This window comes from Sciurus vulgaris (assembly GCF_902686455.1).
Source record: "Sciurus vulgaris genome assembly, chromosome: 16".
In the NCBI taxonomy this organism is placed as follows: domain Eukaryota; kingdom Metazoa; phylum Chordata; class Mammalia; order Rodentia; family Sciuridae; genus Sciurus; species Sciurus vulgaris.
Window position 1 is genome coordinate 53442364 of NC_136477.1, and position 18595 is coordinate 53460958.

At 42.9% G+C, this 18595-nt stretch overlaps 1 protein-coding gene across 1 annotated transcript in view; it reads left to right on the forward strand.

The window, feature by feature from the left end:
• The window catches only part of EAF1 (ELL associated factor 1), a gene marked incomplete at its 5' end in the record, with an annotated part of 14810 nt that extends 8926 nt beyond the window's left edge, over positions 1 to 5884 (forward strand). Inside the window, 2 exons of the mRNA XM_079114426.1 lie at positions 378 to 611; positions 2593 to 5884. Coding sequence (XP_078970552.1) covers positions 378 to 611; positions 2593 to 2639 — 281 coding nt within the window. The 3' untranslated portion in view covers positions 2640 to 5884. The remainder of the gene's footprint in view (positions 1 to 377; positions 612 to 2592) is intronic.
• Between the last annotated feature and the right edge of the window lie 12711 nt (positions 5885 to 18595).

An 18595-nucleotide genomic window follows, 5' to 3' on the forward strand; every position in this document is an offset into this window, starting at 1 on the left:
TTTTCCAGCCCTGTAACACAATATGTCTTTTATTTGGGGTTTTACCCAAAAAAGAATCCTAATTCACAATCATTTTTTAAAGTAAATAAATAATAGACTTAATTTGTTTCTTAGAACCGTCATTATTCCAAAGCAGTCTGCTTTTCGTTTATCTTGGGTGAATTCAGCATTTCCTTTGTCTCTCTGCAAACAGGTTAGGTGTTTTGTTTGTTGGTTTTGGTTTGGGTAATTTCGTTTGCATGTTTTTAAGGAGTTGAGAAGCAGGAGTTGTTCTGGAGTTATTGCTGTCGTTTTGCCAGGTCACTGTACACAGAGGCTTCGGAGCTCTGCCTCGGAAACAGTTGCTGTGCTGAGCCTGTCATTTCATTTTATTTCAGAGCTGAGGGCTGAAGTCGACATCATCGAGCAGATGAGCAGCAGCAGTGGCAGCAGCTCCTCGGACTCTGAGAGCTCGTCGGGAAGTGATGACGACAGCTCCAGCAGCGGAGGCGACGACAACGGCCCAGCCTCCCCTCCCCAGCCTTCACACCAGCAGCCCTACAACAGCAGGCCTGCGGTCGCCAATGGAACCAGCCGGCCACAAGGAAGCAACCAGCTCATGAACACACTCAGTAAGTACCTTCTTTCTTCATGACTGAGACAGGGTCAGCAGAATCTGTAAACCTGAAGGCATTTAAGACCAGAAGAGGATTTTGCAGAGATAATTTGGAGCAGAAAGAAGTGTGTTACCAAACAGTAAAAAACAGGCACAAAACTAAAAATCTTTCTCTTTTCCATTTTCTACTATCACAAATTGGGTTTTGTGAATTCTGGGAAATCCTGAAATATGAATAATTGGTTCTTTATTTTTGCATATACCAGGCTTAAGAGGTAGCACCTGCCACCACACCGCCCCTGCCTCCAAGTCTTTTACAAAAAAGAATACATTTCCTCTGTTCAGAAACCTACTAGCCTTTGACAAAAGGGAAAAGAAGGATATTAATAATGTTTGGATGACTTCTTTTTTCTTATGGGAAATTGCGCTTGCTAGGCAAGTGCTCTACTACTGAGCTGTATCCCCAACCCTTTTCATTTTATTTTGAGACAGGGTCTCACCAAGTTGCCAGGGTGGCCTCCAACTTGTGAGCTTCCTTGCTGGGATTATAGGTGCATGCCACCCCACCTGTCTTGGGTGGATTCTAATGCTGGATACTAAAGTAAAACAGGAAAACAAGAAAAAAAATCTTTGTTTTGGAGACAGAGAGAGGACTAATTATGCTTTTCTCTTTGGAACTTTGATGAATATTCATCCCTTGGTTCTCCTTCTCCTTTGAAGAAGTTGAAAGGTCTGGAAGCTTCGGTGGGGAAGCTAACCTCATTAACCTCACTACTATGGACTAGGCAAAGATAATCTCAACCTCAGCACTATGGAGATTTTGGGCTGGATAAATCTTTTTTATTGCGGGGCTGTTCCGTATATTGTTGTATGTGTAGGAGCATCCCCAACCTCTGCCCCCTGGATACCAGGACCAATCCCCCATCTACTGCTCTATTGTGTCAATCAGAGATGTCTCAACACATTGTCAGATGTGCCCTACCTTCAACATAAATTGAACTATATGAAGAAAACCTGGCCTCACATAGGCAGGGAGTTAGAAAAGGAAGGCCTCAGGGCCAATTCCCCTGAAAGGGTTCTAGGGATCCCAGAGTCCTCAGAACAGATTTGAGAAGAACTGGCCTAGAAATTAGCACTCCACAAATAGAGGTTGACTTTTGTTTTTTAATCCAAGTGGTACCAGCTGGGGTGCTGTTATATGTATTCCTGTTATGTCAACATGGAATGTTGAGTCACTCCTAAATTCTAAATTTTGCATACCAAGAATCTGGGGCTTTGTAAAACTCTTTAATTCACATTTGAGGTTTAAGGTAAGATGAATATCTTGGACGGAGGTGTATTAGAGGACATTGGATTAGCGTACATCTGGTATAATCAGCATTCAGCTCCCACAAGGGAAACCTCACTTGGTATTTCCCTAGCTTGTATAAAACAACTTAATTTGAACAATTCCACCAAAGGGATTTTCGTTATAAATATTTTTTTGTTATGCATTAACACATTTAAAAGCTATCTGGCCTACTTCTCCTTTGTTCTGTCCTAATAAGCAGTGCTGCTGTGCTTTGCAGATACCAGAAGCAGCATTTCTTTGGAAATGTTGACTACACCAGTTTTTTCAGTGAGCCATATTGATTTTCCTCCCTGATTAACTCATTAAATTCCAAGCTTTCAATTCTGTGAATATGTCAATGAAATTGACACAGGTGCATTAAAGTAGTCTGTAAATCATACTTTAGTATTATATTAATGATATTAATTAGTATTATATTAACTAACATTGTAATTGTTATAATCATCCTTACTGTTATGTAATTCCATATCGTATGCTGTGTTTGGAGTTTTTGTATGCGTTCCATATCTGGGACAATGGACAAAATGGGTTAAGGAGAATTAGCGAGGTCTTATGGTCGTGTAATAGCTGAGGCAGTCAACTAAAGAATGGGCAAGGAGTCATTTTAAAATTCTGTACCTTTGGTTTTATTCTTTCTTTTCCATAGGAAATGACTTGCAGTTGAGCGAGTCTGGCAGTGACAGTGATGACTAGCGCCGGATCTTTCGAAATCTACTTTCTGGTGCAAGAACCTGCTGCAAGACCGGGCTGCTTTTGCATGGAGTCCGTGCCAGGAGGAACGTGTTGTGGATCAGTGCCTGTAGTAGGAGTTTGAGGCTTTGGAGCGCTCAGATATTCAAGTCTTTAACTTAGTGGTGATGGGTGATTTTCTCATGTAATTTTTGAGCAATCTCTTATTTCAAAGTTTAAGTAGATCTATAGAAGAACTAACAATTATATTTCTATTTGGTTAACACTGTTAATGAAGAATAGACAAATGTGCCTGGGTTACTCAAAGGCACTGTCTTCATCAGGCCAGTGGATTGGTTTTAAACCTCCACAGCCATCCAATTGGCCTAGTGGTCTGCACCAGTGAGGTGAAAGTCTGAAGGGTCAGGAGGGAGAGGGAAACCTCAAACTGCATCATAGAAATATGCATAGAAATCATAGAAGTATGGCGAAAACCACTTTAAATTGTTGACACAAAGTGGTAAGGAAGCTTGTCTGACCCAGCCTGACAAGAAGTGGACTTCAGTGGAGTCCCCAAGTGTCAGCTGGGTGGGGAACCTTGAGCTCTGCCAGCTCAGTCCCCTCATTTACAGACTAGCAAAGGAAAGCACACAGCTGGCTACGGCCAGTCTCCTGCCCCAGTCCAGGGTCTCCTTCCTGCTCCCTCCCGGAATTTCTCTTAGTGGAATCAAGAGATGCTGATACATGGAACTTTTAGCTGTACACTGGCACTTTTATTTAATTCCAAAAGACAAAAGCACGGGGTTGAATTCCGATCTAGACAGTCCTTAAGTACGCAGCTGAGTGAGCAGATTAAACCAGCAGCCACAGTGCTCATGTGCGTGTCTCATGTCAGACCGAGGCTTTTTGTTCCATGTGTTCCATCCTAGGTGATGTTCATTCAGTGGGTTTTGACAGGGGTGGGAGGTAGGAGTGGAAGAGAGGTAAAGAAACCTCTCCGAACAAACGAACCAGCAGGAAGTTTCCAAAAACCAGAGCCTAGATAGGAGTTCTGCAATATGGAATGAGCACATTCTTTGATAAGGTTTTTCTGTTTTATGCTTTTGTACCACTGTTTGTGCCTGACTTCCAGACTGACTTGTGTTTTTTATATAAAAGCAGAAGAAAGTCACAAGATTGCCTTCAACAGTGTGCAGTTTCCAAATGAATCTGTTGTTGCTGGAAACTGGTCGCTAGTAAATGTCCCATATTGAGCGAGTGTGTGGTGAATTGTCTAGCGCTACGTTTCGAGCAGCCCGTTTGTACAGCTTGAATGGCTGTGTCCTAAGGAGTTTCTGTCTGTTTTGGTTCAGTGGGCATCAAGACATTAACTATTTCCCTTCCTTGGGTTCCTCTACTCAGATGACCTCTCTCTCTCCCTAGCTAGTAGAGGGATGCGTTCTGGACCTAGAGAAGAAAGGGGTGGCCTATGTGCGGGCTTTGATCAGAGCTGTACCTTACAGGTCAGTTGTTTCATCCACACAGTGACTCCAGTGAGCTGGAGGTGGGACAGGAGCTGTTAACCAGCAGCACACCTGCACCGCTCTGCCCAAGTGTAGGCAGTAGTTGTGGCTGGCACCCCGTGGTGGGGTCTTAGCCCTTGATGAGGGCTCAGTGGATTCAGTGGCAGGTAGGAACTAACCTCCAGTGAACTGATAATTGCTTTATAGTTACTCAGTGATGACAGCTCAGGGAAGGTGAAGGTCATGATTGGGAGACTTGAATTGTTACTAGATGTGGGATTGTTTCACTGCTCTTAACTTGCTCAAACTGGGGCAGGTTCCAGGAACTTGAATGAAAAATATCTATTTAAGCATCCTCTTCCCTGGTTTTTCCTCCAAAAGCCTTGTTTTCTGTAGACAGCACTACGTGATTTTGGCATGTTGGACTGATACTTGTTTCTATAGGAAATACTTGCATGTGGCACTGGGCTTGGTGAGTGAAGCTTTCCGAGCTTCACACCCTCTCTTCTGTCATCTGTCCCACCCAGCACTGCTTGGTGATTCCCTAGCATGGCTCTGGATTTCGTTCCCTGTGCAAAGCCTTCAGTGCTTTTGTTCCCCCATTCCCCCCAGCCCCCGACCCCACAACTTTCCCCACCAGAGTAAGGAATCTTTTCTTTTCCGGAAACGTGTTCTCACAGATGACTTCTCACAAGTATCCTCCTGCCAGCCAAACTGGATTTTTTCCTTCCTGTCTCTGTGCCTTCTCTCTCTCTCCTGCTCCTCTCCCCGACTCTAGGCCCCACTTTGGAGAATCAGTAGGCACCATCTTCATGGATTCTTCCTCTGCTTGCCTCACACCCCCCGTGAAGTGCCCCGTGTGCACAAACCGACCGTTCTCTTGCTTGAACTCTGGGTTGGTGTGAGCTCCTTAAGATCAGGGACTGTCATCACAGGCTGTTCAGGTGCTTATAGTCCCGCGGGGTAGGAGGCAGAGAAGACTAGCCAGTAAACCCAAGAGAACAGACATAAAGAAAGCACTCCAGGCATTTGGCATGTGGTCATACGATCCCGTGCTGAAGTCTCTTAACTGACTTAAGTTGCTTCTTCTTTATGCAGTGTCTCTTCTGTGGGTCATTTAGGCAGGGTGAAAGATGAAGTCTAGAGTGTCTGAGGAGCCATGGCAAGCCTTAGTAAAACGTGATTTCGGGAAATGTAATAAAAATGAACTAGAGATTTCTAATAATGCCACTCATCATTTTATTTCTGTAGCAGAATTGTTTTTTCTATGTGGTTTGCTTCAGTGTAGGAAGACTTGAAAATTCCAGAATTCTTACTTCCCTATTAGAGAGGCTGATTCAGCAGCGTGTATGTGTGTATGTGTGTGTGTGTGTGTGTGTGTGTGTGTGTGTATGAAGTATTTATTCCATTATTTTGAAAGATAATTATTTGTCTGTTATGTGGCTATATATTAGGTACAGCCAAACTGGATATTTCCATTTGGCAAGGAACGTAGGATTTCTGAAACTCAGGCCTTAACCAGTAGGTTGGAAGACAAGACCAATTGAAGTGTTATGAAATATGTGTTTTTGTTGCTTCTGTTATTTGTCTTGGGTTCATGTCTTATTCTTTCATGATTTTTTAAATCTTGTGCCTAAAAGTTCATTTTGCTTAATTATGAAATAGACATGCATGTTTACATTTATGTAAAATATTTGCAGTGTAGAGTTTTGTTTATTCTATTAAAAGATCACTATATTTAAATAAAAAATGAAGGTCAGCAACATATATATAATGTCTTGGTGGGTTTTATTTCTTTCATAGAAAAGTGAGCAGTATAAGGTTCTTTTAAGTATTTGTGTTTAAGCCTAATTAGCTAAATTGATTCCTGTTTCCATTTTTAAAAAGTGTGGCATTCAAAACTGAAGGATGAACTTCAATTTTTAAAAGGCGTGAGTTCAGTGGGGGAGAGGAAGATGGTGATTGAGGCAGATCCTCCTGCATCTTTCCCCACATATATTATCAAGTTGAGCAGTGCACCAAACTATTAGCATAAGAGCCATGAAAGTCAAACGAAGACCACAGTGCCTGCTTTTAGTTCAACAAAACAAAAAGGCCATTGAAGAAGACAGGAGAGGAAAAGCTGCCTAAGTCACCCCCTCCCCCTAACTCTTAAGCCACCCAGCAGGGAGAGAGGGGCCTCCTGTTTGGGGGTGGGAGAGAAAATGAAATCCAGTCCCTACTCTTGAAACCCAGCACTAAGGGTAATGAAGCTCAATGCTGGGCAAAGCCCTGTGACTCTTAACACCAGTACAAAACCTGGAATTGAACTGGGGGAACTGCTTTAGGCTAGGTAGCAGAGATAGCCTCCACCATCCCTCCCCCAACTGCAGGCAACAGAGCCCTGAGCTGGACTTCATCTACTCGGGAAAGGTCATGAAGGGTGACAAGGGTTTTGTCTCAGCTCTGAATTAACTTTGGGATCTTTAGGCAGAGACCTGTGTTCTGCAGGATACCTCCCAGATTAAGCCACAGTAGTTCCAGCCTCAGAGTGAGCCTGGAGATCACCTGCCTTCCTGAGACCCACCCTGCACGTCTCTTGCTATGAGACTCAGGTGCCACCCAGCTTAACACCAGCCTTGGTGGCCAAGGGACTGTCTCCACCCCTGATCCCCCAACCTCAGGCATCACAGCTATCACCAGGCTAGTGCTCACAGAAGGCACTCTAAAACTGCCCCAGCACCAGGCAGAGACCACTGCTGTGAGACAAACTCCTGTTTGTCGTGCATCTCCACTGTCTGGTGCGACCTTTGGTGTAACCCCAAGAATGCAGGTTTTTGTAGCTGTGAGACTCAAACATGATCAAGCTTAACAGCCTGGGTGACCAAGGGTCTGTCTTTACAATACTTCCCCAAGCTTGGGCAACATGGCATGGCACAAGACCCCATTTGCTGCAGGTGGGACAGGGTAGTAAGCACAAGACTTTGCCCAGAGTCCTGGTCCTGGGCTGGTGAAACCTAATACCTGGTAGATGCTAACAGCCTCCATTCCTAAGTCTGCCTGTGAGTGGGGCCTTTGGAACAGCTCCAACGCCAGGTGAAGATACCATCCCAGTCTGTCTGACATTTTTTTAAAATTTATTCTTTTTAGTTATACCTGACAGTAGGGTGTATTTTGACATTCATACATGGGGTATAACTTCCCATTCTTGTGGGTGTACATGATGTGAAGTTTCACTGGTTGAATATTCATATATAACGTAGGAAAGTGATGTCCGATTCATTCTACTGTCTTTCCTAGCCCCTCCTCAGTCTATCTGACTTCTTTTTTTTTTAAATTTTTTAGATGTTAATAGACCTTTATTTTATTCATTTATTTATACGTGGTGCTGAGAATGGAACCCAGTGCCTCACACATACTAGGCAAGTGCTGTACCACTGAGCCACCACCCCAGCCCAGTCTATTCTGATTTCTAATTCAGCCGTCATCACCTGCGATTGCAGTGGTCTTGGACCACCAGTCCACTCCAGCAATATGCAATGTGGGCATTGGTCCTAACCCAGTGTTGTGCTGGTATTGGTGGACTGTCAGAATGTGATACAGTTTGGTGACTGGTGACTGCAGGTGTGACATAAGAGTTGGGACTGGTTCACCCAGAGGTTTTGTCCAGAGCAGACAGAATCCTGCAGTGTCTGACTACAGACAGTAACCGTAGTTGAGGCATCCAGATCTGGCCCCAATGACAGACCTATTGGGACAGACCAAGTACTCTTAAATTTCTGAACACTTTAGCCACAGAGTATTGGAACAAACATAGGCTTGGACTGCACTCTAGTACTGAAATGGCCATATGCCCACTGGACTTGGCAAATCTTGACACAGATTGCAAGTGAAGGAATGGGATAAGATATTCCATGCAAATGGACTAAGGAAGAAATCAAAAACTAAGTAAAAAAAAAAAAAAATCCTTGAAACAAAACTGACACAACATACCAAAACTTACAGGATACAGCAAAAACTATACTCGGAGGGAAATATTGCAATCAGTGTTCACATTAAAAAGGAAAGATCTCCGATAAATAACCTATCATTGCATCTCAAGGAACAAAAAAAAAAAAAAAAAAAAAAGTGAACAAACTAAACCCCAAAATTAATTAAAAGAAATAATAAAGATCAGCACAGAAATAAAATGAAGAATAAAAATACACAGAAGATCAATGAAACAAAGACCTGATTCTTTGAAAAGATCAATGAAACTGACAAAACCTTAGTAAGACTAAGAAAAGGAGAAGGAAGAGTCAAATAAAACCAGAGATGACAAGGGAAACATTACAACTGACACCATAGAATCATTAGAGATTATTATGAACAACTACCAACAAATCTGATAATCTAGTAGAAATTAACTTCCTTGACAGTCCTTACTAAGGCTGAATCATGAAGAAAAAAAAATCTAAATACAAATACTGAATTTGAATCAGTAATAAAAAATATTCCGCCAAAGAAAAACCAAGACCAGGGCTGGGGTCGTGGCTCAGTGGTAGAGTGCTGATTACCTAGCATGTGTGAGGCACTGGGTTTGATACTCAGAATCACATAAAAAAAAAAAATAAAATGGAGTTATTATGTCCAAACAAAACAAAACAAAACTCAACCAGATAGATGATTTCACTGGTGAATTCTGCCAAACATTTAAAGCAGAATGAATACCAATTTTGCTTAAATTATCCCAAAAAATACGACAGGGGAAAGAATTCTTGTAAACATATTTTATGCAGCCAGCATTATCCAGATTCCAAAACCAGAAAAGTACACAACAATCAAAAAAAGAAAACTACAGGTCAATATCCTTGATGAACATAGACACAAAAATCCTGAACAAAATACCAGCAAATTGAATCAAACAACACTTTAAAGATTATTCACCACGACCAAGTGAGATTCACCCCAGGTATGAAAGAATGGTGAAATATATGCAAATAAATTATGTGATATACCATATCACCAGAATGGAGGATAAAAACCATAAGGTCATCTCAATTGACACAGAAAAGGCATTTGGTAAAATTAAACATTCCTTCATGACTAAAAATGCTGAACAAATTAAACAAATAAAGGTCATCAACATAATAAAGGTCATCTCTAATAAGTCGACAGCTAACATTATATTGAAGGGGGAAAAGCTAAAAGATTTCTAAGATCTGGAACAAGACAAAGGTGCCCACTTTTACTACTTTTACTCAACAAAGTACTGAAAATCATAGAGCAATTAGGCAAGAGAAAGAAATTAAGGGCATTCTAATTGGAAAAGAAGCCACACCCTCCCTGTCTGCAGATGCATGATCTCATATATAGAAAACTCCAAAAACACCACCAAAAACTATTAGAATAAATTAATTAAGCAAAGTTTTAGGATAAGAAATTGGCATACAAAAATCAATAGCACTGCTAGGTATCAATAGCATATTATCTGAAATAGAAATCAAGAAAGCAATCCTATTTATAAACTTATAAAACAAAACCCCTAGGAATAAATTTAATCATAGAGGTGAAAGATTACTACAGTGAAAATTATGAAGCATTGATGAAAGAGGACACGCATAAAAGATGGAAAGACATCCCATGTTCATGGATTAGAAGAATCAGTATTGTTAAAAAGTTCATACTACCAAAGTGATTCAGATTCAATGCAATCCCTACCAAAATACTAATAGCATTCTTCCCAGAAACAGAAAAAACAATTCTAAAATATACACAGAATCACAAAAATGCCCAAATAGCCAAAACATTTTGAACAAAAAGAACAAAGTGGGGGCTGGAGATATAGCTCAGTTGGCCGAGTGCTTGTGTCTCAAGCACAAGGCCCTGGGCTCAATCCCCAGCGTGGCAAAAACAAAACAAAACAAAAAAAAGAACAAAGTAGGAGGCATTACACCATCTGACTTCAAAATACATAACAGTTAAATACAGTTATTGAAGCAGCATGATATTGGCATAAAAACAGACACATTGACCAATGGGGAAAAATAGAAGGCCTGGACTAAAACCCACCACATCTAGCAGACTGATTGTCTACAAAGTTGCTAAGAACATGCATTGGAGAAAGGACAGTCTTTTCAATAAATGGCCCTGGGATGTCCATACGCAGAACTATGAAGCAAAACTCCTATCTCTTGCCAGTTACAAAGATCAACTCAAGGACTGGAGACGTGGCTCAGTGGTAGAGCACTAGACTGGCATGTATGAGGCCCTGAGTTCGATACTTAGCACCACACATAAATAAATAAAATAAAAAGATCCATTGACAACCAAAGATCAACTCAAACAGGATTATAGACTTAAATATAGGACCTGAAACTATGAAACTACTAGAAGAAAACCGGGAAATGCTTCAGGACATTGGAATGGGCAAGGACTTTTTGGATAAGACCCCAAAGTACCAGAAGTGAAAGCAAAGATATAAAAATGGAATTACAAAAAAAAAAAAAAAAACAAACAAACCAACAAACCCAAACTAAAGAAATGGGCAATAGATCAGAGTATACATTTCTCAAAAGAAAAAAAAATATGAAGGTCTAAAATGCTCAACTTCAGTGATCATTAGGGAAAATCAAATCACAATGAGAGCTCTCCTCATCCCAGTAAAAATGGCTAATGTCAAACATACTAAGGATAAGTGCAGGTGAGGAGGTAAAGGAAAGAGAAGTCTTGCATATTGTTAGTGGGGGTAAAAGTTAGTATAATCATGGAAAATAGTACGGAGGTTCCTTAAAAAATAGAACTAGGATCCAGCAATTTTACTACTGGCTGCTTATCCCACAGAAATGAAATCAGTGTGTCAGAGACATCTGCATTTCAACGTTCACTGAAGCGCTATTCCCAATGGACAGGAAGTGAAAACAACCAATCCAAGGTCTATCAACCGGTGAATGGATAAACAAAATGTGGTGCATGTATATAATGGAATATTATTCAGCCATAAAAAACATAAAATCTTGTTCTTTGTGACATAAAATCTTGTTCTTTGTGACAACGTGCAGATCCTGTTAAGTGAAATAAGCCACAGAAAGACAAGAACTGCATGATCTCACCCACATGTGCGATTTTTAAAAGTCGATCAAATGGAAATTGAGTGTAGAATGGGAACAGTGGTGGGCCGGGATGGATGGGGAAAGGTTGGTCAATGAGTATGAAGATACAGCTAGAGCAAGAAGTTCTGGGCACTACTGTACAGCACGGTAACTATAGATAGCAACTTCAAACTGCATATTTCAAAAAAAAATTAGAAGACAGGATTTTGAAAGTTTCACCACAGAAGAATGATAAATGAGACAAATACATTGGATTTGATTTAAACTTACTTGTATATGTGTATTGAACATTACATGTGCCCCATTAATAGGTACAACTTATGTTTTTGTGTATTAAATAAAAATAAAAAATTAAACAAGCAGAAAGTATGAAGTTTTAACACTGAAGGATGACTTTAGCAATCCACATGGCATCTAAGGCCACTTGATGCAGTCTGGAAAATAAGGCTTAGCCTGGGGTCCAAGAACCAGGCAGACGAGTTAAACTGAATCCCTAGCATATTCTCCATGCAATTTATACACCAAATTCCTTCCACCCGGAATGTCATCTCTGTCTCTCGTTCTCTCACACACATACACATACACTTTGGACTTCCAGTCCAGACTGGGAGTGAGCCTGCCCTCCGGATTCCCTTCTACACCTCTGCTTCAGCAGGGCCCCAATCTGCCTTGCGGTCTTGACTCTCCTGCTAGACTGTAAACTTCTGGGTGGGAGTGATAAACCATATCAACAGAAAAAAAAAAAAAAAAAAGATTCTACCAAAGAAAAACCCAGACCAGATGGTTTCACTGACCATATTTCTTTTTAATTCTCTATGGTGTCTCCGATGGGTGCTCAGTAAGTTTGGACTGAACAAAATTACGTGTTAAGGACACTAGTCTAGGAATCTTCTGCTACTTATCTTGCAACTGGTACCCATGCTCACAGATGGAAATAGACTTGAGCCATCTCAGTGGGGCAGGGGTGGTAGCCACTGATCCCCTGAAGAGCTTTATCTCCTCTTAACCATTGCCGCATAACGGTCTGTCACAGACCATCCCCAAACACAATGGCTTGAAACAATGAGCATTTATTTTGCTTGCAAGTTGGTGGATTGCAGTTAGACTGGGCTTGGCTGTGTTCTGGTCTTGACTGGCTCCCTCCTGTGCTGAGTGGTTGGAGGGTTAGCTGATCTAGGATGACCTTGACCAGCACAACTGGAATAACTCAGCTTTTGCTCTGTATGTCTTCATCCTCCAGCAGCCTAGCCCAGGCATGTTGTCATGGCAAAGGCAGATGTGCAAGAGTGAGAAAGGAAACACCAAGTGCTTCTGTCAATGTAATTGACCAAAGTGAGTCACAGGGCCAAGTTCAGAATGAAGGGTTGGGAAACACCCCTTCTCCCCCCCATTTTTTGGAAGAAGTTGCACATGCATTTTTTTGTTTGCTTAGGGAAAAGTACATCATGGTATTGGAATTGGCATTAAATCAAATGAGGGAATAAATAGAGCCATTGAGACTCCTGGTTGAACGGGATGTGGTGGGAAAAATGGATCACTTACTTGCATTGGATAAAACTTTTCTCATCAGGTTAGTAGCAGAGATTGGGAAAAGAAATTAAAATCTATACCTATTCAACTGTGGAGACAGAGCTTGCTGCTAAGGCGGGAGAGACTCCTTCAAGGGTAGCAAGAAGTCAAAGTGTGGACGCTGATGCAGACATCAGCATTTACAATACAAGGAAGACAAAAAGGAAGCCAAACTCTCTCTTCCAGGAGGTTGCCCCAGGAATATTCTGGTTTGCAGAGGAATGAGATTGCTGCAGTCTCACTAATATGAGGACATGACAGCTGAAACTTGGGAAGGTTAGCAAAAGATTTGCTGCATATTTATTTTATTTTATTTTTTTGCAGTGCTGGGGATTTGAACTCAGGTCCTTGTGCTTGCAAGGCAAGCACTCTACCAACTGAGCTATATCCCCAGCCCCTGCATATTTATTTTAAACAATTTTTAAAGTGAGTAAGAATTTAATACTGCCTTACCCTAGTCTAAACCCTTGCTAGTCATGGTGTAGTATTGGGACCAACCTGGAACTTATTAGTAACGCAGAACCACAGGACCCATCCTGGATCCGGAATCAAAATCTGCTTATCAACAGAACAGGATCCCCATTATCTGAATGCATCAGTTGGAAAAGCTAAACTTTTTCTCTGCAGAATTTGACATCCCTGTCATGGACGCTCACTTTCTGTATGGAGATTGCACATGCATTTGAAAGGGTGCATCTGAAGACTTGGGTTTGTTAATGCAATCAGTCTGTGGTGTCTACACACCCCATATATCTCTTTCCCCTTGCTGAGGGACAACACTGGGCAATGGGATCTCTAAGGCTTCTCCCGGCTCTGGCACTTTTCCTGGTCAGATGGAAAGTCCCAGCGGGCCTTAGAGTTCTACTCATGGTACCTGCAGGTGGCGCCAATTGCAAGCCAAAGCTCCTCTAGGCCCTTCCCTCTACGTGCTGTTTAGAGTTTGCTTCCTTCCTACCCTCTCTTGCCCCCAATACTATTCTAGTTATCTATGACTAAGTACCCAAGTACTCCAGAACTTAATGGGTTAAAACAATGACCATTTTATCACACGGAATCTGTTGGTTAGAACTGGGACCTAGGTTGGCTAGGCAACTCTGTTCCTTATGGCTTCAACTGGGGTTACTCTGGTACTCAGCTGGCAGAGGGGCTGAACTGAAGGCTCCAAGCTGGTTTCATTCATGTGTCTGGAACCTGGTTGGGGATGGCTAGAAATAGGCTCATCTGGGACCATTGACCTCTACAGTATGGCCATCTCAGGGTATCTGGCCTTCTTCCATAATGGCTGGTTTCCTCTGGAAAGGATGTTCCAAGAAGCTAGCCTGGTGTTATGGTTTGGGTGTGAGGTGTCCCCAAAAGCTCACATGTGAGACAATGCAAGGAAGTTCAGAGGAGAAATGATTGGGTTTTGAGAGCCTGAACCCAATAAGTAAATTAATCATCTGATGGAATTGAGTGGTGACTGGAGGCAGGTGGGGTGTGGCTGGAGGAGGTGGGCATTGGGGGCGTGGCTTTGGGTACATACTTGTATCTGGTCTGGCCAGTGGAGTCTCTGCTTTCTGATCATCATGTGAGCTGCTTCGCTCTGCCACACTCTTCTGTCATGAAATCCTGCCTCACCTGGAGCCCCTGGGAATGGAGCCCGCTGTCTATGGACCTCTGAAACCATGAGACCCCAAATAAACATTTCCTTGTTAAAATTCCTTTTCTTTTAGTTGCAGCAGTGAAAAAGCTAAGACACCTGGGAAGTCACACAGCATCACATCCTATTGGTCACCGCAGTCCAACAGATTCAAGGGGAGGGACAATAGTTTCCGCTGCCCCAAAGAAGTATCAAAAGCCACCCCCCAAAGCTCCAGGTTTCCTCCATCTCATCTGTCATTGCTCTCAGATGAGCAACCTCCCTCTCAGCAGTGGCTCTTAAAATGTAATCCTGGATCTGGCAATGTCAGCATTTTCTGGAACCTTGTTAGAAATGCAAATTGTCGGGTCCCATCCTAGATCTACGGAAGCAAAAACTCAGGGGGTAAGGACAACCATGTGACAGGTCCTCCACGTGATTCTGATGAACTGTAAGGCTAAGGGCCACTGCCCCAGGACCAAGTGGTCCCCATTGATGAACCCCAAGTGATGACCCAAGACCATGATTTCTGCACTCAGTGTCCCATCCAAGGTGATAAAGGATGGAACCTGCAGGTGGGGCATGCAGTGCAGTATGGCACTGGTACGAGTTGGAATACCAAAGGACCAATCTAGAAGAACTGGGGGTGGGAGGGAGAGCAATAAGGCAAACTATGTCCTCAGTGTCCCTGAAGAATTAGGGGCTAAGCCAGGTGCGGTGGCACACGCCTGTTATTCCAGTGGCTCAGGAGGCTGAGGCAGGAGGATCAGGAGTTCAAAGCCACCCTCAGCAATTTAGCGAGGCCCTAAGCAACTCAGCGAGACCCTGTCTATAAATAAAATAGGGAAAAGGGCTGAGGATGTAGTTCAGTGGTTAAGTGCCCCTGCATTTAATCCCCAGTACCATAAAAAAAAAGGAAAAAAAAAAAAAGTGAGCTCATGTAACCAGCCTCAAAGGGGAAAGAAAAATACCCCGGGCATTCATACCCACTAAAAAATGATCATGACACAGATAAAATCTAACACTTCCTAAACAGTTTTTAGGTGTCAGCAATTCGTTACAACCTTGGAATAAGATATTGTGACTCTCAATTTATAGAGAAGAAAACAGACCCAGAGAAGTTAACTCTGCAAGACAAATTGTGAGTTAGTAACAGAACCACGCTTCAAATCCAAAAATGGGACTTGGATCTTCTGCTTTTTTCGTAAACTATCCCACATCATTTTTGACCTATGGCTCCCTCTCAGAGTCAGCCTCTCTGAGTGGACCCGTCAGAATTAATCATGAGCTTATTGGGTGTGAGAAGTCATTCCAAATATTTGTCCCAAGGGCCTCAGCACTTATTCCTGCCCAAAGGAGAAGCAAAATAGAGACGACCACTGTAATGCGTGGGGAGTGGTGATGTGGATCAAGGTGCCTGATTGCCTCTTGGTTGTGGCGTGTTGCACTGGAATCTTCCTGTGCAAGAGTATGGGTTAACATTGCCCAGTTGCTATGGTGATGCAGCCCATGGTCACTCTCTGCAAAAGCTCAGTTATCTCTTTTTTTTTTTTTTTTTTTTTGCGGTACTGGGGATTGAACTCAGGGCCTTGTGCTTGCAAGGCAAGCACTCTACCAGCTGAGCTATCTCCCCAGCCCTCAGTTATCAGTTTTAACCTTGAAACTCAGACACTGGCTCCCAGGGATAGAGTTCTGAGCATAGCAGTATCATCATCATGTCTCATCAGCACTGTGACCTTCAAACCTGCCTGCTTTGCAGAAACCTTCTCACAAATAACCTTTTGATGACGAAACCTATGTAATAAACGTGTGGAGCCAGCTCTGGGTCATTGTTCTCAATCAGAGGTCAGTTTACCACCTGATCTCGCTTTTCTCTCTAAAAGTTTGTGTTTTTCTTAACCCTCCAACACCCCTCAAGGGTTCCTGGGGTTGGTTGTGCAGGTCATGGCAGTAAAGGACATTATGTGTACTCAGCATTCACTCCCCTAATTTTGCCCCCAACATTCAGCCTAGTAATCACTCCTTCCCCATTCAGCTTCTGCTTTGGCAGTGTTCAGTGGACAGGCTGAGAGAAATCATAATTATAACCTTTGCTTCCACGAGTTCCAGAACCCAGTTGTAATTCCATCAACAGGTGACACTTTCCTGACAATTCAGAAATAAGTATGAGACCCAAAACAGGCCGAGGAAGCTCCAGACAAGATTTACTGGGGGCTTCTGGAAAAGAATTGCGAGCCAAAGAAGAGATGTTTTCTCTTCCTCTGGTTATTGTAGGGTAAAGATGTAAACTTGAAACTGCAGCAAGTCAGCTCATGACCATACTAAGGATTAGATGAATAGAAGAGATACAAATAGAGAGGATAACAGAGAAATGAAATGGGAGGGAGCCTCAATTGAACCATGCCTGATCTCCACGCATCGCTGGACTTTTAAGTTATATGAGCCCATAAATACCACCTGTAATGGTATCTGAGCTGGCATGGCTTCGTTTGGTTACTGACTGCTTCTCTGAAGATGATCTCCTACATTCTCAGTCATTCCATGTGACAGCCTCAGCCTGAGGGGGTGGTTTAGTCACCTTTTTGGCCACTGTGACTAAAGAACCCAATGAGAACGACTGTAAAGGAGAAAAAGCTTATTTTGGGGCCTCATGGTTTCAGAGGGTTTAGTCCATAGAAGGCTGGCTCCATTCCTTGGGGCCGAGGTGAGGCAGAACCTCATGGCGGAATAGTGTGGTGGAGGGAAGTAGCTCACATGGTGATCAGGAAGCAGAGAGACTCTACTCTCCAGATACAAAATATACACCCCATAGCCACGCCCTAAGCCACACCCCCAATGACCCACCTCCTCCAGCCACACCCACCTGCCTCCAGTTACCACTTAGTTAATCATCAGGGATTCATTCACTGATTGGGTTAAGGCTCTCACAGCCCAATCATTTCTCCTCTGAACCTTCTAACGTGTCTCACATGTGAGCTTTTGGGGGACACCACAGCTAAACCATAACAGGGCTAGAGAGCACCCTGTCAGAGCTAGAGGGCAGAGTCCAAATTCACAAGGTGTTAGAATTGGAAGAACTTGTCTAAGTCTCTTTTAGGTGAGAAAATTTAGGCTATGAGAAGTGATGTACCACGTATGATGGCCTCCCAGTTAAGGTTCTTCCCTTCACATTGCAGCGCCCAAACTTCTTACTGGCCAGAAAATTATCTTGGGAAACACTTGGCTGGCACAGGTGAGCTCTTGGATACCTGTTCTATGCCTGGCCTACTTACAGGTGCCCCTTGGTTCAGAGGGATCCTGTTCCCTCCATCATGGAATTACCATTTCAAGGAAGGGCTGGTGGGGGCAACCTGCCTCCCATGATCTGTCATCTTTCCATTTCAAAATGCCAAAGGTGCTGAATTACTATTATCATATACATTTTTCAAACATGTAATTTTTTTTTTTCTTGGTACTGGGGATTGAACCTAGTGGTACTTAACCACTGAGCCACATCCCCAGCCCTTTTTAATATTTTATTTAAAGACAGGGTCTCGTTAAGTTGCTTAGGGCCTAAGTTGCTGAGACTGAAGGCTTTGAACTTCAATCCTCTTGCCTCAGCCTCCCCAGCCATGGGATTACAGGCATGTGCCACCACACCCAATTAAACGTGTAATTTTGAATCCTTTTATGCCTTTCAAGAACCCTCCCTTGAAATAGCTGGAGATAGGCCCACCTGCAGTATTATAGGGTCCAGAGAAGAGCATAAATGAACACTTGCATTCCAGATGTCTAAATATTCACATTATAATCAGAAGAGCAATTATTTAAATGTGTTCTGTTTACCTCAACAAATATACTTCCATAAAGATCAGAAGGCCAAGTGTGTATATGGACTATTTAGATTCGACAGAGTCCCTGATACCATGAAGAAGCACTAAGGAAGCTGGGCCCGAGCCCAGGCCCTGGCCTGACTCCCTTGCCCATCCACATTGAGGGGCTTCATGTGCACCCATGGAAACCCCAACCTCCATGTGTAATCCCTATGAATGGCTTTTCTTTGGCCACCCCTCAGACTTGGAGGTGTGCACTCAGGAGGACAGACACGGGGAGGTGTGCGCAGGCTTAGGACATCTTGGGCAGGGAATTGGGTTTTCCTGGGAACCTGGAAAACATGCTCTAGGATGGGGCTTGCAAGCTCCTGGGCTCCACAGATGTCTCAGCCCCTAGGGGGTGCTGCCC